Genomic DNA, 22281 nt, shown 5'->3' with positions numbered 1-22281 from the left:
CGAGGACAACTTTCCTACAACAATTCTCACTATCCAGTTGTATCTTGTGGTGCATTTGGTTGATGAAGTGGCATTGTGTAGATGTTCATGTTCGATGGATGTTTTTTCTTGAAAGGTTCATGAAAACCTTAAAGGACTTTGTGAGACAAAGAGCAAGGCCAAAAGCAAGCATGGCAAAGGGATGGCTGATGCAAGAGTCTCTCGTGTATATCTCAAAACATCTATCTCACATAGATCCTTCCATGCCACGATTGTGGAGCAATGAGGAGGATGACCGACTAATCACTAATGTGCCTCAGGGAAAAGGAAGGCAATGAAGACTACATGAAGCATTACGCCACAAGGTGAATACATTCTACATTCTAAATAGTCCCATCATGGAGAAGTGGATTGGGAGATACAAGGATGCAATCAATAGACGAAAGGATGAGAGAAGAGCTTTCAAAAGAGCAAATAGACGCTTGTTGCCATTCCCGCGCCTAGCTTGGAACCTCTACCAAATGTGATCAATATAGAATGGCTTTGTATGGCAATATCGATGGCATCGCAAAATGGAGAGATGATCACAAAAGAAGAGCATGAGTATGCAAGAGGATGTGACCCTCAAGTAAGTACATTCTTCATCTCTATCTCACGTATATACCTTGTTTAATGCACTATACTAAATGCCATGCTTTTGTTTAATGTTAGTACAAACTATATAATGCAATATGGTCAGAGGGAAGGCACTTTTGCATGGAGCATGTGGATTCTAAAAGAAACACATTTGATTGTGGTGTGATGGCAACTTTTGAGAAAGAAAGTCGAGCCAGTAGACATGATACCAATGATATAGAGGACAATCTTGAGTATTGTGGAACTATTTAGGATATTCTTGAGGTTGGATTTAGAGCATTTAGTCTATTCATCTTTGATGTCAAATGGTTCAAAGTGATATATAGAGGTGCTCAAGCAACCGTGAAATGGTTCTTCCAAATTGATTCCACCAAGTAGTGGAATGATGAGAAAGATACCTTCGTACTACCTCAACACTGTCAACAGGTTAGTAATCCAACCAATTCCAAATTAAATCTTGATGTAGTATAATAAAAGTGTAATCCCTTTGCTTTGTAATATTAGGTTGTGTTTCACGCCAATCGAATTGATCCAAAGTGGTGCTATGTTATACAAGTTTTTCCTCATTCAAAACATATCTTTCAAGATCAAGATGTGGAGGCCGAATCTCTCGATAAGGTGCAAGTACTACCTCAATCGGCTCATTGGAAGAAGACGATGAAGAAAACATTTTGAATGGGGCCGATGAAGAGCATGAGGAACATCAATCGAAAGAAGATGATGAGCCACCTATCAATCATGACAATGCTTCATTGGATCATGATAGTGATATTAATATTGATATAGAACCCTATCTTTTCATTGAGCTTCCATTAGGTATAGACATTGATGAAGCAACAAATATAGATTTATTACAAGATGGGATAGATTCATGATCTTGACATTGTTTTGGTTCCCAAAAGTTTTCAACTATCTTTTTTTTTTCCTCAAAACATGGCTCCAAGGATTTTAATGGATGTTTTTTTAAAACTATATATCATTTTCTGTGTATATGTGACATGTATTTTTAGAATTCAGCATCCAACAACTCTCTGGAATTTCATGCAACGAAAATAGCAGCGTAATTTCACTATTATCTTCGTTGTTCATCAGGAGCAGCGAAATCACAATATAGCAACGAAATTTCGCTGTTAAAGGCACTGCCCACCAGCAGTGAAATTTCATTGCTATAAACATTGTGGAGCAGTGAAATTTCATTGTTAGGAGTGTTGCTCAGCAACAATGAACTTTCGCCTGCTGGGCAGCGAAATTACGGAGCAGCGAACAGAATCCCCGGCATCCCGAAAAAAAAAGCGCTGCTGAAAACACTATTGTGCCCCCGATGTATTGTAGTGGGAGATGATTTGTAGTTACTAAAATGAAGAAATACTGGGGTCCAATGCATCCACAAGGTGGCCACCACGAAGATAACAACCTGCTCTGCATCGACAGTCATGACCACACAGTCGAGATAAAAAGATAAGGTGTTATATATATATATATATATATATATATATTGTCAAAGGTTTAAACCTTATTCCCTTAAGAGTTGTTCACATGTGCTTTATATTCTAAGTATCTTAAGATTGATGGGTATTGCCAAACTTTTCGGCATCGACATGGACTGCACTATCGTAGTATTTTCACTAATATGATTCTCATCATCATTTTTTATGCAATTCTTGTAAGTGGCCAAATGAGCACACTAATATGTATTTGTGTGAAAGAGAAGAGTGCAACTCCTGTAAAAATGTGCCAACCAAATGAGTATGCAAGCATATGTGTGCATAATCAAAGAAAAGGTGTATATGGCTAGATCACAAGTGCATGAGATGATCGCATTCCAAAGCACGAGATCCACACATAATGCATCAAAGACACACAAGAAGATCAAGTACAAAGAATTATACAATGAAGAGAATCTAGTCCACATCAAAGGACCTATCAAAGAGCCAAGAGTCGATCCAAAGAGAAAAGACTAAGAGCCAAGAAGCAACAAGGGATTTTCATCAACCAAAAGCAAGGAAATCGCAAGCCAGCATGTAGCACTAAACAACAAAGAAGCTACCACTACCCATTTCTTAAACAAAACAAAAAAATTGTTGTAAAGAAAATCCTACTTCCTATAAAAAGTTCTTGTAAAAAGCCTCTGGGACCAATGATGTACCCCCAAGCTAGAAATTCATCTCCCACCTATAGCCAAAGTAGCATTAAGGAAAGGAAGTGCCAAAGTAGCACATGGGCCAAAGTTTCTTATAGCACACAGGGGAATGTAGAAAGTGTAAAATTCAAAATCATTTTGTAACCCTACTCTTAGAAGAGACCTCTAAACCTCAAAGATAGGTCAAGTCTCTATCAAGGGGGGGACCTCACTCTTAGAGATGACCTCTAGGCCTCAAAGATAGGTCAAGTCACCATCAAGGGAAAGTGAAAATATGTTGTAACTCATATCTAACCACCTTGAGTAGCCCAAAAATTTGGCACCAAGGAGGGGGGAGTGTTGAGAAATGTGGTGCCAAAGAGTACAAGGAAAAGATAGGGAGTGAGTTGAGTAAGCCAACCAAGAGCAAAATCTAGCAAGTTGTTGCATCATCAAGGCTAACTTATCCCACATGAGCTCTCAAAGCCACCTCATATAAAAGGGGCACTTCCAAGCAATGTAAACACATCAACTCATCTAAAGCAATATAAGTAAGTCCATTTGGTTGCATATCTTATTCATCTCTTTTAGTTATTCTCTACTCTTGTTCATTTTAATTATGTTTAGCATTTGCTTTAATCCACCTTAGTTTAAGCCTAGCCTTGATCCATGTTTCTTAACATGTTTGCTCGTCTCATGGTAGAAACACCATCATCTCATGGTAGAAGCACCATCAGAAACAAATCCAACTAATCGTGAAAATTGCAGCCCTACCTTGTGTAAAACAACAAAAAATATTCACATCACTATAACAAAGAGAGAGATATATATATATATAGACAATAATCTGTAGGCTGCAGGCTGTGATGGTAAAGCAATGAGACGTGCGTTATTGCTAAGTGCCGAGGCATACTCCAGATCGCTAAGGAGTGCTGGTGCCTTTCTTTAAATAGTGCTTTTCCCACTACTTTGGTGAAGGCAAAATTTAAAAACTGGTTTTTATTTGCCACCTTAATTTTTCCTAGTACTTCATACAAGGCGGCCTGAAGGGTGAGAGCCTTAGAAGGCCGTTGCAGCCTTCAATTTTCAGGCCTGTCAAAGGGTAGAAATGAAGACTTAATAATAAGAATAAAGACAATATAGTAATAGACCGAGTCTTAACTCTTGAGACACACACCGTGACACGGAACACCACGCAACGCAGCTGGCTGCTGGACCGTGCAGTGTGTAGCTACTACTAAGTTACTAACTAGCCACTTAGCTGCAAGTTGACTGGCAAGCGTTAACTGCAGCAGCTTCTTGGTTAGTATAGAACATAATAGAAGCGTAACTTGTCGCACTGCGCAGTAGTATGTATATTATACAGCTTGTCGCACCACGACTCCATTGCTTGGTTGCTTCGTGTAGCCTAGGTGAGACTGCCCAGGGCTGTTTAGATCACCATGGCAAGCAGTTCCGTAATAATTCCTGCTGCTCCACCTCCTAGGGGAGAGATAGCCGAGGAGGAGGACTATATTGAGTTCCGAAAGAGGAGCCTTAATTTGCACACCATATACGCTAGCGACGAAGCATACAACAAGCACAGAGCGATGCTCGAGCACTGGAACAAGCTCTTTGAAGCGAGCGAGCGGAGTCTGGGGAGGAAACAGGCCAGCCGCAGCAGCTCGAGCTTCGATCTGTATCAGATACTGGGCCTTTTCTTTGTTTTCCAAGGTGTCATACTCACGGCCGTGGCTCAAGCCAGTCTCCTGAGGTGCAACAACTGGTACTTTCCATTCTGCTTGTCTCTCCTCGTCTCGCTTGCCGCCTTTGGAGCCTGTGTTCATAAGCTGAAGGAGATTGCAGAGTTCACAGAGCAGCACCGTTTGGAAAGAGCTTGTCATAGGGCACTGAACAAGTGCATAGAGACACTCAAGGAGACAGGCGTTGACTACGACATAGAAGAAGGGCAGCCCGAGCTTATAGGTCCTTATACCATGTCGGAACTCAAAGGCTATGGCACCTTCGACAGATTATACACCGCGCTCTCCCAATTTGGGAGCGTGTGGATTTGGAGCTACTCCGGTGCGGTGCTGCTCCTGCTCTTCCTCTTCTCTGCCCTCACTCTCTTTGCAGTCCGCCAGATCCTGTGCGATCCAGGAGAAGCGTGATTCTTTCTCCTGCTCTTATCTTCATCTTTTCCTTAAATCCGATTTCCTAGACGCTACTTAGCTGTCTTCCTTCTAAATTTCACTTGAATGGAATCTTGTTGTCTTCCTTGTAAATTTCACTTGAATGGAATCTTGTTGTTGTGTAAACATGCATTCTTTAAGTTGCCCTTCACTTTTTTCGTGGGTACTTATATTAATTAATGCCCGTGATACATTATCATGAGCATTAATTAATTAATGCCATGCACTACTCCATCCAGACCTTACCTCCTCTTTCGCTGGCAGCTAATCGTGTCATTGTCTCCTCGCCTTCGTTACAGCGTCATCGCCTGTGCGTGCTTCTCCTACATGCCTCTTCTTAAGGATAGCAAGCTCCTCCTACATGCCTCTCTTCCTCCTGAGAGAAGGAGCTCTCCCCCTAATAAGCAAAGCAAGAGTTGCGGTTCCATGAGAGAAAGAGAGAGCTTGTCATAGGGCACTGAACAAGTGCATAGAGACACTCAAGGAGACAGGCGTTGATTACGACATAGAAGAAGGGCAGCCCGAGCTCATAGGTCCTTATACCATGTCGGAGCTCAAAGGCTATGGCACCTTCGACAGATTATACACCGCGCTCTCCCAATTTGGGAGCGTATGGATTTGGAGCTACTCCGGTGCGGTGCTGCTCCTCCTCTTCCTCTTCTCTGCCCTCACTCTCTTTGCAGTCCGCCAGATCCTGTGCGATCCAGGAGAAACGTGATTCTTTCTCCTCCTCTTATCTTCATCTTTTCCTTAAATCCGATTTCCTAGACGCTACTTAGCCGTCTTCCTTGTAAATTTCACTTGAATGGAATCTTGTTGTTGTGTAAACATGCATTCTTTAAGTTGCCCTTCACTTTTTTCGTGGGTACTTATATTAATTAATGCCCGTGATACATTATCATGGGCATTAATTAATTAATGCCATGCACCTTAAGATTGCCCAAGGTTCTCGACGTTTACTCCATCCAGACCTTACCTCCTCTTTCGCTGGCAGCTAATCGTGTCATTGTCTCCTCGCCTTCGTTACAGCGTCATCGCCTGTGCGTGCTTCTCCTACATGCCTCTTCTTAAGGATAGCAAGCTCCTCCTACATGCCTCTCTTCCTCCTGAGAGAAGGAGCTCTCCCCCTAATAAGCAAAGCAAGAGTTGCGGTTCCATGAGAGAAAGAGAGAGTTGCACTGCTTGTAGCCCCCAAGCAAGCGAGAGAGGGAGAGCGAGGTCTCTAGCCCCTCCAACATGAAAAGGGTGCACCCACCTTAACACGTGTAGAACACGTGGAGAATCAAGAGCGAGAGAGAAAGATCACCCACCAAAGAACATGCGTACATTGTATATGTCGAGAATTAAGGCCCGTTACTCATACCCCACCGCCCATGTATGGGCGGGGAGATTGCTTGCCCATGAATTATGGGCGAGGATACCCCCACCGCATCAGCATGCGCAGGTAGGGGTATGGCAATGTGTAATGGGCCTATGATTCTTGATTTTGTTGTTAAAATAAAAAACTTGCAAACCTTTGAGATCGTAATTACTTAATGCAGGGTTAAAAAACGTTTTGGGTGCTTTTTAGGTTACATATATATTCACAAAGTTTATCCAGGTTCAATCCTTTTCGGAAAGGGAAGGCTATCTCTCTCCATTCTGCATCCTCTGCCTCATCTGTCATCTCACTCTCCCCCCTTTTGCATCTTCATCCTATGCTTTGTCCTTTCTCTTATCCAATCCCCATCCCTGGTGTCCCCCCCCCCCATTCTATGAGAGAGAGAGAGAGGGGGGGGGAAAAATGTATGGTTGTTTGTCGATTCTTTCTTGAATTGATACTTAAATAAATCTGTAGGATTTTGATGGAAGCTATTGTAGGATTCTTTCGTGGGGAGAGAGGCATCTACGTGCATGGAAGGAGAGAGTGAGAGAGGCATTTGCTTCGGTGTGGTGGAGAGAGAGATGTCTAGGTGGAGGAGAAAGAGGCATATGTGTGCATGCAAGGAGAGAGGCATTTGCTTCGGTGTGGTGGAGAGAGAGATGTCTAGGTGGAGGAGAAAGAGGAATAACGCTAAGAGTGTGATGACAGAGGGCAGATTGAGAAATGCGTGGGACTTATCATCATGCATGGGTCCCATGCCAATAAAGGAGATTGTGCTTCATTTTTTCTAAAAAGAATGTATAGGCACAACCATAGGTTGAAATCCAATCTTACATGTGTGAAAATGTGTGCTTGTAAAATAGGCCTCCTTCATATAGATTAAGAGAGAGAGTTTCATGTATATGCAGTTGAAAAAAGGCATAAAACATCGGTGCACAATGCCTTACACAACTTAGCAAGATGGTGTGGCTGCAAGGAAGAGTAAATCTCTCATGGAGATGGCATGTCGCATGGTTAAAGGCCAAGATTGTTCATAATCTTTGGTTAGAGGGAGTTATGTGTACCATTGCTAAACAAATGCCCCACCAAGGCCTCATAGATAATTACCACCTCATAAAATCTAGAATGGTAGGAAGCCCTCTATGGCTCATTTGCATATTTTTTATTATCTTGCTATGCTCTTGTGCTTGAGCAACAGCGATGCCATCATAGTTGTGGCTTTATTTCCTAGAAAGAAACCTAGAACACTTCTCTCTAGGTCTAAGCTTCCATTGCCTTCATTGACTAGTATAGAGAGTGGCCAATCTGAGATAAATGAAGTGTAGAAGCTTTCAAATACCGGTCAAACTAATTGAATTGAAATATAATAGTGATGTTTAAGTGTTTAACTTATGATGAGATGACTACAATTCTCATAAACAAAGACCACTCACAAAGAGCAATCTAAGATGTCCTTTGAGTCAAATGGGGCCATGTTTACAAATGGAAACGACAAGGAGCAAGATAAGGTGCATGCAAACCTAGTGCAAAAAGATGAAGAAGAAGCCTAAGAAGTAGGAGCATCCTCCTTTTTCACAAGTGTTTTACCATCACTCAAAACAAGTGGCTCTATTTTTTAGTCCAACGATCAAAATAAGTGGCTCTATTTTATAGTCTGAATGTTCAAAAATGAGCATGGCGCTCGTCAAAAAGAAACCTTGAAGGCACCCAAATGTTCAAAAATAGGCATGATGCCTGTCAAAAAAGCAACCTTGAAGGCACCCGATTTTAAAAAGTCCGATGCCTCTTCAACTTCTTGTTAAGGTCCTTAGCAAAGCTTGGAGCTTCTTTAAGCCTTTTTTGATATCATCTTCAGGTGATTGAACCACAACATGGCGCATTGAACATTAAAATTTTCCTTGAGCCCTTCATTACCTCCTTGATCTTCCTTTACACCCATTAAATTTATTAAAGTGTGAATAGCCATTTGTATAAACAAAAGCTTTTTTGGGTGCCTTAAGCTTCCTTGTAGTGCCCCCACCACGTAGATTTATCTCCTTTTAGCTCCTCATGACATCCATAACCCCGACAACCTTTGCAATTACTCTTTACCCTCTTAAAACATTATTTGGTTTCTATTGGGTTACCTCTTGGAGCTCAAGGGGAGTCAAATGCTCTTTCCAAAAATATCACCAAGCTCACATTCTCGAGGTTGTGATACTTCTCCCAAATGTCTTCCTAGTCATATAAGACACTCTGCAACATTGCACAAGGCGAGAAAATTGTTTCCTTGCTTGATGATATTAGGAAATGACTTCATTTAAAAAAGATCAAATAATATCAAGACAAGAATTAATGACATAATAAATGAACATTTTACAAGATTCATTTTGTTTCCATTCAACCAACATGATTGGTGGTGCATCGAGATGTAATATATCAAACAAATGGCATTAAAAAATGCACTTAGTGATCATGATTACAAGGCCATAGGACACTCAAAGTAAGCTTGAGATCCATCCTCATGGAGGGAAAGAATGCTCTTAAAATTCAATGGGACATGCGGGTCCGCTATTAGTAGAAGTGTCTCTATTCCACCTAAGATACAATGGCTCAATTGTAAGGGACATTTGATAAAAGCCTTTGAGCTTCCAATGGACCAAGTGCCTCCCATATGTTGACTTAAAAGGAAATTTTTAAAATTTTCACAAACTGAAATAAACCAAAAATAACAGAGAGACCAAAAGGTGCTAGTACACAAGCAAACCATAGTAAAGATTAGATTACAAAGAAAGAAACACAATACCCTTGGAAAACATCAAAAATGTCATAAACGATAGATGGTTTTGGAAATTCACAATTTTTGTCGGCCTCAAGTCACCATATGCATCAACATTAAGGTGGAAAATAAATCTCATATAAGACTATCACCACTCGCACCACATCCAAGGAGCTGGATGTGAGGTGATGTTAACCCACCCAACGCTCTATCACCACTCGCACATCCAAGGAGCTGGATGTGAGGTGATGTTAACCCACCCAACGCTCTAAAGGTCAATAGTCAAAGGTAATGCATTATACCACAGCTTTGGATCAAAACATTTACTACCTAAAACTAGCAAGTTTGTGGTTGAAAATGGCTAGACAATGGTCTAGGAGGCAGTAACAATTCGTCTATTCACCCACAAAATTTGATTGGATTTGGATAACTTGCCAACAATAACTTTTTCATAGATAGTAAGTGGGTCCAAAGCGGTCACACAGAGGTGTCCCAGATGCTAAGGGTAGTGCATGGTCAAAGTTTGGGCCAATTCGAAAGGTGAATGTGAGTAATTTAACCGTGTGGGCATCATCACACCATGGCACTAGCACCTGATGTACACTATAGACCTCCTCAAGGATAAGGATGATAAGCTAAAAGAACTATCATGTGACAATAATAGTGGGTTTAGGGATCTTCACATAGTATGGAGTTCTTCATTTAGACGTATCTTCATGATGGTGAGGGGTGTGGTGCCATCAATATATGGAAGTTATAGGCGGGCCCTTTTCCTTCCATGTAAAGGAACTTGTGCCAAGACCACCTTCTTTTTATTGGCATAAACTTTGGGTCAATGTTGACTTCTCTGGGTGTGGTTGAATTGACATATGGTGACAATGGTAGGGTAATGGAGCTTAGCATAGTAAAAGGTCATTGAAGCTACATGTCCATGGTGGTGAGGGATGTGGGGCCATCAATGTATTGAAAGTTATAGGGGAACCCTTTTCCTTCCATGTATAGAAACATGTGCCAAGATCACCTTTTGTTATAGCCCATCTTCTACCCCTTCAAGAACTATCATTCTGTGTTGCCTTGCTAAAACATCATATGCATTACTTCAAAACATCTCATGAGTACAAGGTCACAAAAACTCAAGTGCAAGGAAACAAAATGTTCCAACGAAATCTTCAAACTCATGATCATTTCTAGAATTTGAAAAGTGGAGTCCTGTTCTCAAGGGGTCAAAATTTTCAGAAGAGGGGTGGCAAGAAAAGTGCCCTTCAAAAGAAGGAAAGGGTTTTGGAAAAAAAAACAAGTTAATCTACCCTTCCAATTTCTTCATGAAAAACAAACTAGTTCAAGTCTCTAGGGCCCTTTGAGAGAAAAGAAGCTAGTTTAAGTAGACTGCATTGAAACAAAAATTAAAGGTTCCCTTCAAATTCTAGCAAGGCTCGTGATGGAGCTCACAAAGAGAAAACTTTTACACTTTTAAGTCAAAACATACATCATAAGACAGAAAAAAACGTCCACATAAATACTTGTAGGCGTAAGCTTAGGATTGAGCTCATAAATACTTGTAGGCTTAAGCTTAGGATTGAGCTCATAAATACTTGTAGACTTAAGCTTAGGATTGAGCCTAGATTGAGCTCAAGGACACAAAATTCACACATAAAAAATCCGTTGAACTCAAGCCACGTGTCAAATACAAAGAAGGGTATTATCAATAGAAGGTCATGCTCTAAAGTAAGAATTCAAAATTCCCTTCAAATTTGAAATCGGCTCTCAAATCCGCTCCACCTGTGCGACTCTACTACACCTAACATGTATCATTTGTTTCTCTTGGTTGGCTAGGCTTCTACACCTCTGCTTGCAATTTGTGCCTAGCCATCTTCTGCACCTCTGCTTGTTGCAATTCATGCCTAGCTACCTTCACATAGAGTTGGCTTCTTTGCAAGGAAAACTTAGCTCCACCTTGTATCTAGACCATGGCTACAAGCTTTGCTTTTTCTATGCACAAACTGGCTTGTCATGCCCCTACCCTCCAAGCCTACAAATGCTCACCTTCAAATTGTTTCAGCTCGTCAAATATCCCCATCCGCTTCTTGACACACTATTTGGCTTCTCTCGAAGCCCTTGCACTCAACCTTCACACAAGATTCAACTGCTCTCCAATCCCTTGTGCAACTATCCTCTGTGCTGTCAGCCTTCCATGGATCTTGCTGACATATTCTTTCTCCTTGCTACCAGACCATAGCCTAAGAGACCCACCTTTAAAATGATGCATAGCTCCCTAGAGTGCTGGAAAGGTCTGTGTGACCTTGCCAAAGCTGTCAAATCTTTTTAATCATGGAGATCTTTAAAGACACAGAGAGAGAGAGAGAGAGAGAGAGAGAGATAAGGAGAGAGAGAGAGAGAGAGAGAGAGAGATTTGTGTGGCTTTGTGAGAAATGGAGAGACAGAGGTGCAACATATGTGTGTGTGTGTGTGTGTGTGTTTGTGTGTGTGAGAGAGAGAGAGAGAGAGAGAGAGAGAGTTTCCATGTGAGCAAGTGTTGGCAATAAATGGATGGAAGCTAAAAGCAACACACTCTCAATCCTCTCATTATCGGATACATATTATTATCAATTTAATCCTCTAAACTTTAGTTCTATATAATTGCTTTAGATGAGTATTTTAAGCCAACCTTGGTTTGTTTTTTTAGAACTACTCATAGCTAGTGGTAAACCTTAAACTTCGACTTAACCCTAGGCTCAAACTTAAGTTTGAGCCTAAACCTTAGTTTGAGACTTGGACTTACCTTAGGCTCAAACTTAAGCTTGATCCTATGCTTTAGTTTTCAAAGTTAAATTTATGTTAAGGCCTCTCAAAACTTTCTCAAGATATTTTAGGCTGCAAGTACCTAGGCCTAGATCATTTCGCCCTTTAAAAAATCATATTTGAGTCTCAGCATAGGGACATAGCAAGGCTCAACCTAAAGTTTAAGCCTAGGTATTGGTGCTCAAACACAAGTTTTTAGTAGTAAGGCCCCTTGAATCTCTCTCAAGAGATTGTGGCTCAAACTTAAGTGTGAGCTTGGGTTTGGGACTCAACCCTAAGCTTAAAATCAAGTTTGAGCAATGATATCTCAAGGTGTTGCCATGATGTTGAGGCTCTAACTCAAGCCTTTCTACTCAAGCTAGATTTAGGCATGGCATGTTTCATAGGATTGGACATAAAAAATGTACACAACCTTGCCTTTTGTTAAAAGCAAAAGTGTGCAAGCCTATAGATTTATTGTGTGAAAAAATGTGGTTTGGCATAATGTAAACAAGGGAGCTTGGAAAAATCTTATACTTTTAGCAAGTGACTTCCAGTTTCTTTAATTCAAACTCTAAAAGTTCAATGCATTTGAAACAAATGTTTCAAAAAATACTACAATAAGTCTTAGAACTCACATAATTTTATCAAATCACACAATATAAGGCTAAAAGTTTATATGATGTAACTAGATATGGATCTAGGTTTTCTAAAAGAAACTAGCTAGATTTTTGGGTGTCTTGACAAAATGGCACTTGAATAAGTGCCCATGTGAATACGAGATACAAACATAAGCTAGTTGGTGCTGCCTAGATAATACAATATGAGGGTGGAGAATCAAGATCAAACACCCCCCCTCAATGTCCACCTGAATGTGAACTTTTGGTTCAATGTTGAGTGTCGATGAAGATACCACTCTATCTAATCTGTGCTAAGATCCTTTGTGAAGATGTCTACACAATTCTCTTTCATCATCGTCGCCTAGTAGACCATCTTAACTTCTCTGAACATGATGAACTCCTCATGAACTCATGCATAAAGTGTTGTGTGCAAGCATGAAATACATAATTCTGAGCACATGAAGCAGTCTTGTTAAGGAGAATCTTGGGGGGCTCAAGAGCATCCAAATGAGTTGTTTTGTGATAATGAAAGCTACATGAAAATTGTCAATCTATGAAACACATTGAGATACAATATCACTTTATGTATGAGCCTGATCTTGGATGGAGAGGTTGAGGTGGTCCCAACAATAGAGAATTATGCATATATCTTTAGAAAGGCTCTTGGGAGAGAACTTTTTGAGCATTATATTTATCGACTCTATGTTGGTGGACCAAAGAGGTAGCTCACCTATGGGTAAACATTAAAGGTGGGTGTTGGAAATAAATGCTCCACCCTCATCATTATAACTATCGGGGTGACGGGTTGCTCTATTTTATAATGCCTTGATGTATGAGGAGAGCCATCATTATCACTATATGGGTTATGCATTGCTCTATTTTGTAATTCCCCAACATTGAGGAGAGACATTATGTTGAGTAAATGGGCACTCGATACAGTTCCTAATTTAGACACTACCCAATCTACTCCATTGTGTATGGTCCAGGCCCTAGATGTGGATGGGTCGCTCATCTCATGGACAGTAGAGGGGGAAGGAGATTCTGAACCGAATGCATGTACTCGTGAACCTAGAGTTTTAAAAGATGGAAAGCGAAAGATGAATTATCAAAATAGTATGTTATTGATGTACTTAAAACTAAGTTTTCAATTCCACATCTAAGTCTCAGCTTCTTGGATGACTGGATGAAGAAGAGGATGAAGTTTACGCTCTCTAATAGGAGAGCAAACATTATGAGAGAAGCCAAGTCTAACTTGAATAAGCCTAGTGTTTGCTCACTAGAGGAGTGGAGGCACACATGGATCAACAACAAGCATCAGCAAGTGCTTCAAGACTATAGAAGTGGGGAACTTCTCACTTTGGGTTGGGAGGGAAATCCTCCTTTATTGCATGCTTTGTAAGTGTATATTTTACTCTTCTCTTTAATTTAATCTATTTTTATCTTTATCTTTACTCTTCTCTTAAATCTCATTTAATCATTTATGCCGCTATTTTTTTAGAGGGAGGTTGTTAGGCATGCATGACCTAATAAAAGAAGAATATGATTATGGGTATCTAGAGCCTCCCGAAAACAATTATGGGCCTGGATGTGTGTGCGAGGTATTCTCTTGAGCAAGTCCATTTTGGGAACTAAATCTGATGAAGTAAGTAATGCATAAGCCCTTTTCTTGTCAATATGTTCTCTTTTATTATTTTATAGTTATCATAGTCATGCATGCATGTATGTAGGATAAAGAAGAAGATGAATATCCAGACTATGTATAAGACAAAAGCGAAGCAAGTGAAGATCAAGATGAGCCAAAGGATGACATGAGGATGATGATTAGTCATCCTTTTGCTTTATGCTTTATTTTGTATATGGCCAAATGCCTTACCATTGGCCTTATGTATAAATCTTTCAATTTAACGATGAATAAAAACCATTTTATATCTTTTATATTTTTAAGTTTTACTATGTTACTATCTTTTTTGTATTCTTAAAAAAAAGTTGGGGCAGACTCGGGAGTCATCACAGGATTCCCCAATCTGCCCTAGCTTTTTTTTTACAGGTTTCTTGTCATCTCAATAGCATTTCTATCACCAAAATATCACTGCCCAACAATGAAATATCGTGAGTCTTTGCTCTAATAAATGATTGGTTGACCTCCTCAAGACGATAAGTTTGTGCAAGGACATATTCTAATTTGTTGTTGCTAACTATTCGTTGTGAGAAGAAGAGAGAGTGTTGTTTGGTTCACGCATGAGTGAGTATAAGTGTGATGTTCTTTTTGTAACAAGTTATTCTTGATGTGGCTATGTTTGTATTGAAACTCTCTGCACGTGATTGGTTCTTCAATGGAGAATACATTTCACTTGGGTTTTATAGGGTAGATCTTCATAGGGTTATAAGGCTTTGGAGTCCAAACTATATCACTGTGTCGTACTTAAGCTAGTGAGAGCCTATAAACTGGAAAGCTATTGGGCATGGTCATCTATGTATAACTTTATGAGCCCCACCCATATGCATGTCCATGAAAGTATGTTGTCTATTGACTAGGATATGTTAAATATTATGATTGTATAATTGTAAAGTTCTTTTATCTGAAACATCAAAAGTTTTTAATAGTTTTTTATGTATTACCTAGGTACAACTCAATTTGAGAGTAGAGTTGACCGGTTTGAGTGTATAGGCATCATCACAGCACATGTAGGATAACACATAGAAGTCGTCTTTTTGACGAGAGAAGCTAGCTCTACAGCACACCAAGATTCTGTGGCACATCTCATTCTACTTAAATGTATTATATCTTTTTGTATATTCTAGTTTAGGATCTTCGTAGATGTGAATATCTTTTTGTGTATTCTAGTTTTTTGGTGGTCCTTATATAGGTGATGACCTTCATATGTGAAATATTTTGATTACCACATTTTAGTATAGTCCATCATATATGAGATTTTTGGTGGCCACTATATAGCTTATGTAGGTGATGACTTTCCTATGTGAAACATTTTGATTATCACATTTTAGTATAGTCCATCATAAATGAGATTTTTTGGCCACTATATAGCTTATGTAGGTGATGACCTTCCTATGTGAAACATTTTGATTATCACATTTTAGTATAGTCCATCATAAATGAGATTTTTTGGTGACCACTATATAGCTTATGCGGACTTTTGTATGTAAAGCATATAAGAGATTTTTTGGTGACCACTATATGGCTTGTAAAGCATTTCGAGTACCATATTTTCATGTATTTTGCAAATGTATTATTTTTTGTGCATACTGTTCATTTAGGTTTCTAATTATCACTTTGATCATTGTAAAATTTCAAGTGTTGAGAGAGAGAGAGAGAGAGAGAGAGAGAGAGAGAGAGAGAGAGAGAGAGAGAGAGTGGGAGATGGTGAAATTTTATGAGAAAGAGTGGATTTGTGCCTATGTCCAACCCATCATCTTGGGATGACCCCAACAAGTTAGTAATTCCACTACACTAGAGTGAACACACTGCATAATTTATCAAGTTGCAACCATTGATGTTCTAATACCCATCATTCGCATCCCAAAGTGTAAGCTTTGGCAAGACGTTGGCATTGGATGTTAAGGTTGTTTGTAAGATTGATGAGAAGAAGGTAGGGAGCTGCATAGGTCAATATAAAAAGGGCCATAAAAATGTGGTGGATAAAATCCACTTTCAACTTCGTGGAGTTGTGTTTGAGTGGAATTGTGCCTAGTCTTTACCCGTAGTACCTATTGAAGACAGGTGAGGCTACTTCTTTAAGCGAAATAGGGGTCCAACGTTTGTAGAAAATGGATATTTGTTAGTAGTTGATGATTTTTTGGGTTACATTTGATATTGAGATTTTTGTGAACTTTAATAAGGAAAAGTATAAATCCTAACTCAAATGTTTGTAGAAAATGGATATTCCTTACATTAGTTAATGATTTTTTGGGCTACTCGGGCTTTGATATTTAGGTTTTCATTAACTTTAATTAGGAAAAAGTCCCCATCACTGCTTCCCCTAATATCCGTCTTTCATCCCACCGAAAATAGATGAATCTCCTCGGCCGTTCTGTATGAGTGTTGGATACTGAAACCCGGACGCCCTTCAAATCGTATATGCAATTGCCTTCAGATGCGAATCGCTCTTGTCAGAGGAGCTAGTGCCCTCGTCCTCCAGAGTCGAGTGCCCGAGCTTTGCCGAAGACACTTGAAGGTTTTGTATCCTTTGCTCTAAAGCTTGAAACTTTTCTTCAAGCATCTCATGTGCAGACATATAATTCCTAACTCAAATGTTTGTAGAAAATGGATATTCATCACATTAGTTGATTTTTTGGGTTACCTTTTATATTAAGGTCTTTGTTAGCTTCAATTATGGAAAGTATAATTCCTAACTCAAATGTTGCAACCGTGGCAAATTAAAAAAATAAAAGCACCCTTAGTCTCTTTCTCTCTCATTGCTAGCGGAGAATGGGGGCCTTACAAATCTTGTCAAATAAGGAAAGGTAGTTCTACGAAATTAGAGTTGGTTTTGAGTAAGGCCTTTGTGGCCTTCTTCTTACCAAATGAGGAGATGAAGAGCAATGCCACAATTAGTAGTAGAGGGGCTTTAAATGTAATGAAACGACATTGCATCTCTCTCTCTCTCTCTATCTATCTCTCTCCCTCATGGTAGTAGAGGCACCAATAGAGGCTTCGAGGCACTGCTCGAAAAAAATGTTTTTTTTTACCCTTAAAATTAAAGGCAATGTGTAGGCTCAACCAGGATTTAGACTTGAAAATCACCAGAAATCGTACAAGTGCCGAGATTTCTAACTAAAATGTGCAAATTTCAACCCTTAAAATTAAAGGTAATGTAGAATTTCAACCAAGATTTCTAAGTTTCATCCGAGAAAATTATACTACGAACCGAGTTATGTGAGCACTGCTTCGTCTACGTGTTCGAGTTTCAAAACAAACTTGTTCGTTTTTTGACTGCAGCTCGAAAAACAAAAACCTTATGTCTACGATACAGGCAACAACCTTTCCCTTATTCTCCAACCTTTCCCTTATTCTCCGTCACACAAATAAAGATCAAATTTCTAAGGCTCTTCAGACACAAAAAAAATCTATTCCATCAAATCTCGAGTAAATGATTCCATCGGATTTTTAGTTGACGAAAAATCATTTTTTTTGTAATTCAATTTAAATTTGGTGTGAGTGAATAAGCATTGACATTGTCTTACCCCCCCCCCCCCCCCCCCCAAAAAAAACCCTTTCCATCAACCTATCTGACGTGGCCAAATGCCACCTAAACTCTCTACTACTAGCCCCACCGAGACCACCCCTCTTTTGCACCCTTGTCACTGTGTTGTGCGACAAGAAAGAAGCAAAAAGAGAGGCTTCGATCTCTCACAGAGAGATTAAGAGCAAAGAGAAGGTCTACTACTCAGCAGCCCCTCCCAAAGAGAGAGTGCCTTAATCATATGAGAGAGAAATCATCCTACTGCCTTCATTGATTGTGCCTCAAAGATGCATCATGTCGGCCTTGTGTAGACGCATAAAGAAATAGAGGGGTAAGCATCCCACATTGTGCTGAAATGAGGCGCAGAGAGAGGGGAGACATGCATGTGTGTGCAACATGTCGTAATTGGAAGACATATACATGCATGTGCGAGGTCTCATACATTTCTCAGGAGGTAACTACAGAGAATTATTCACAGCATGCAGAAACCTTAGAAAATAAGCACCACAAATAGTTAGTTTTATTAATTAATTTTGACATTTGGGGTGCTTATTCAATCTGAAATAGAGGCGTGGCACATGTGAATCATGAACGAGAGTAAGCAGTTCAAACATATGGGCCATATCTCAACATTGCTCATGGTACGAAGATGAGGCAGGGGAAAAAAACATACAATAAGTGTTACAAATTAGTGTGAAAATTAAAAGCAACACGTGTTCTAGCTAGGGGTGTCTCAAAAATCTGAGAAGGATGAGGCTGAGAGAACGAAGGAAAGAAAGAATCATCCTTTGTATGGATCGCACAGGATCTGGCGGACGGCACAGAGGATGAGGACAGAGAAGAGGAGGAGGAGGAGGAGCACGGCACCGGCGTAGCTCCACACCCACACGCTCCAAAATCGGATGAGGCCGGCGTATAATCTGTCGAAGGCCCCTCTGCCGGTGAGCTCCCGCTCGGTATATCTGCCTCTGAGCTCAGGCTGCCCTTCTACTAGGTCGTAGTTAATGCCGTCTTCCTTGAGTGCCTCTAAGCTCCTGTTCAATGCCCCGTAATAAGCTCTCCCCAGCCGGCCCTGCTCTGTGAAGGCTGACTCTGCAATCTCCTTCAGCTTCTGCACACAGGCGCCTAAGGCGGCAACCGAGGCAAGGATAGACAGGCAGAATGGTAGGTACCAGTTGTGGCACCTCAGGAGATTGGCTTGAGCCACTGCTGTGAGTATGACCCCCTGGAAAACAAAGAAAAGGCCCAGTATCTGATTCAGATCGGACCTCGAGCTGCTGCGGTTGGCCTGTTCCCTCCACTGAGTCTGCTCGATCGCTTCAGACTGCTTGTTCAATTCCTCGTACATCACTCTGTGCTCATTGTATTTTGTCTCGGCAGCGTATATGGTGTACAAATTATACCTCCTCTTTGGGAAATCAATATTGTCCTCGTCTTCGTCTTGAATAGTAGTAAAGGGAAGCTCTATCTCTCCCCTAGGAGAAGAAGAGGTCTCTATCTCTCCCTGAGGAGGAGCAGCAGAAGGAGCAGGACCTATTCCAGCACAGCATGCCATGGTGATCTAAACAGCCCCTGGCACTCTCACCTAGGCTACACGAAGCAACCAAGCAATGGAGAACAAAAGTGAGCAGTGCGACAAGCTGTATCTACCAACAACGTGCTGCAGATAACTAATGGCTTGCTAGTCAACTTGCAGTTACAATAGTACAATGGCTGGTAATACTCGGAAGCTCTACCTCTCCTCTTGAAGGCAGGAGCCTTTATCTCTCCCCGGGAAGAGGAGGAAGAGGCGCCTCTATAGCTACCCTTGAAGGAGGAGGAGGAGGAGGAGAAGGAGCAGCAACAGGAGCTACTCCAGAACAGTATTCTCTCCCCGAGGGGGAGGGCCGAAGGGGAGGAAGAGCCTCTATATATACCCTTGAAGGAGGAGGAGGAGGAGCTCTTCCAGAACAGCAAGCCGTGGTGATCTAAAAAGCCCTGGGCGCAGTGCAACTGTGCAGTGTGCAACAAGCTCTTAGCTGTATTTACCAACAACGTGCTGTAGATAACTAATGGCTTGCTAGTCAACTTGCAGTTATAACAGCATGCCGTGTTGATCTAAACAGGTCTGGACTGACTCTCACCTAGAGGCTAGGCTACACGAAGCAACCAAGTAATGGAGCCTGTAGCCTAGCAACCAAGTAATGGAGCCTGGTAATGGAGGACAAAAGTGGGCAGTACAACTTTTTTGTTTTTAGAGCCGGGGTCAGAGACGAGCATGCTCTCTGAGCTTAAATAATGGCTTGCTAGACAACTTACAGTTATAAATAGCATGCCACATTGCCATGTTGATCTAAACAGCCCTGCTGTCTGAGGCTGCCGAGCAATGGAGCCTTTATTTATTTTTCAAGGTTGCTAAGCCCTTCTACAGCGATTTTGGCATGCCAAAGAAGGGGGTGAAAAATATAATCTTGCTAATGCAGGCCACTTTTAAAAAATTGCCTTTCACATTGAAAGGGGTAATAGAAGCAAACCCTCACAAAAAAAAGAGCACTTGTATGACTAATAAAAAATATTATATATATATATATATAGCATGATTTGAGTCATTTTTTAAGGTACATATTCTTATTCAAATCTTTAAAAAGAAATGTATTTATGTTTATTGGAAAAAATATAAAATATCATTGAAAGGCAACATTTGTATCAGCCCATATATTGAAGGGAAAATTAAAAACTTTACACCTTCCTACAAAACAATAGGCCTCCCTTACAAAAATAAACATTGAATATGGACAAAAGTGGGCAATGCAACAAGTTGTATCTACCAACCAGTGTGTGATACATGATCCACTGTCCACATAATCTACTCTTCACCATTCTCTCTACATTTTAGTTATATGTATGTATTGTATTATAGCATTGGCTCACTTGTACTTGCACTTTAGATTTGTTTAGTCTTTCTTTGACCTATCATCTAGTGCCCATTGTAGTATACATTATTAAATTTATGTCCATTCAAGTGTAAGCGTGCCCATTGCACTATATACATTATTAAATTTATGTCCATTCAAGTGTAAGGGTGCCATTGCAGTATACATTATTAAATTTATGTCATTCAAGTGTAAGGGTGCACATTGTGGTATATACATTATTGAATTTATGTCCATTCAATTATAAAAGCAATGCCATAACTATAAGACAACCCTTCCACATGCTTCATATTCAAGCAGGGGAGAACCTAGAGTATTGTGCATCATGCTTGTCTCAAGAAGTAGGGCACTCCAGAGTGGACACGCTTTTATAAAGTGTGGACACATAGGCTTGTATGTAAGTGACTTTTTCTTTCTCATAATGAAGGACACTCTCCCATTAGTGAATGAAGCTCTCATGTTCTTACTACTAAACTCTCTTCTTATCCTTTACTATGCGTGTGTTCTAGTGTGTGTGCGTGTGTGTGGGTGGGTGGTGTGATTTAGAGAGGAGAAGAGAGTGTGTGCTAGTGTGTGTGCGTGTGTGTGGGTGGGTGTGATTTAGAGAGGAGAAGAGAGTGTGAGTCTTCATTATGGAAGTGGCCTTCCATGATGGAACTGTGATCCCTATAATTAAGGAGGAGTCTGGCAAGCTACTACCCCCAAGCGGTGGTTGCAAACTATGACTGTGAGGCTAAACCCTATGATGATATTAACAAAAGGAGGTGAGCGAAAAAACCCCTTTACATGGGGTTGCTACCGGGGAATAGCCCCATAGCTTTGCTTAGCTATCTCTATGATCCTAATGGAGGCCTTTCTCTCAAGCACGAGGAGTAAGGGTTATGCCTCGAAACCATCATAAGTGGCTTAATCCACTTACAGAGGAGAAGAGTGAAAGAGAGAAAGAAGGAATTGATTTGTTAATAGATTTGGTTTTTTGAGTCATTTTCATTGCATTGTATAAGTATTGAAATTAGAGTGTGTTGGACTAGGGCTAATACAAAGAAAATCTCAAAAAATTGATGTATTAAGTAGAAGTTTAGATTCTTTTTTGGTGTAAAGAAGGTTTGCATAGGCTAAGAAAGTGGAAAATTTTCTTGTTGTTTATGTTTTTCCATGCATTGATGATTGGAGTAGATTAGAGTCTTAGCATGTAATGTAGGTACCCTAATCCTTTCAAAAATCATGTAACGTAGGTACCTAATCCTTAGCAAAAGTAATGTAGGTACCCTAATCCTTTCCATGCATTAAAGTAGATTAGAGTCTTAGCATGGAATGTATGTACTCTAATCCTTTCAAAAATCATCAAAAACATGAGATAATCTCTTGTTTTTTGCTAATTAGTCTTAATTTAGTAGTTTTTTAATTAAGGAGCTAATTAGAAAATTCAAGAATTGAAAAAAGTTCAAAAAAGGGGGGCTTAGATCTTGCATAATGTATCAATTGGAGTGATGTTGATTGGTAATTGGGTCATTGTAATCATATTTTATGTTGAAATCTATGGTACCTTCACTAATGCAAGTAGATTAAGCTAATCACATGCTACTGAGATAAATGATTACACTAAGCTAAGGTGGATGGTGTCTAATTACACCGATGATGATGTGTGTGTGCAATAGACTCAAATCAATCAGGTTCCAAGATAGACTAGGTTGGACTCATGGAGAGACTTGAGATGTGTGCAAGTGCTTGTGCTTCCATTGCT

General features: G+C 40.2%; 2 protein-coding genes across 2 annotated transcripts; one reads left to right on the top strand and one right to left on the bottom strand.

Moving 5' to 3' along the window:
* Positions 1-4103: 4103 nt before the first annotated feature.
* On the top strand, positions 4104-4998 carry LOC147625101 (uncharacterized). The gene has a single exon (XM_086818936.1). The coding sequence runs from the start codon at positions 4177-4179 to the stop codon at positions 4882-4884; it is 708 nt and encodes a 235-aa protein (XP_086675062.1). The 5' UTR covers positions 4104-4176; the 3' UTR covers positions 4885-4998.
* A 13290-nt stretch (positions 4999-18288) lies between these two features.
* LOC147625100 (uncharacterized) lies at positions 18289-19780 on the bottom strand. Its single transcript, XM_086818935.1, has one exon. The coding sequence runs from the start codon at positions 19178-19180 to the stop codon at positions 18407-18409; it is 774 nt and encodes a 257-aa protein (XP_086675061.1). The 5' UTR covers positions 19181-19780; the 3' UTR covers positions 18289-18406.
* Between the last annotated feature and the right edge of the window lie 2501 nt (positions 19781-22281).

Source organism: Cibotium barometz, chromosome 24 (genome assembly GCF_041138505.1).
Source record: "Cibotium barometz isolate CiBa-2024 chromosome 24, ASM4113850v1, whole genome shotgun sequence".
NCBI classification, from domain to species: domain Eukaryota; kingdom Viridiplantae; phylum Streptophyta; class Polypodiopsida; order Cyatheales; family Cibotiaceae; genus Cibotium; species Cibotium barometz.
This window is presented reverse-complemented; position numbering and strand designations above follow the sequence as displayed.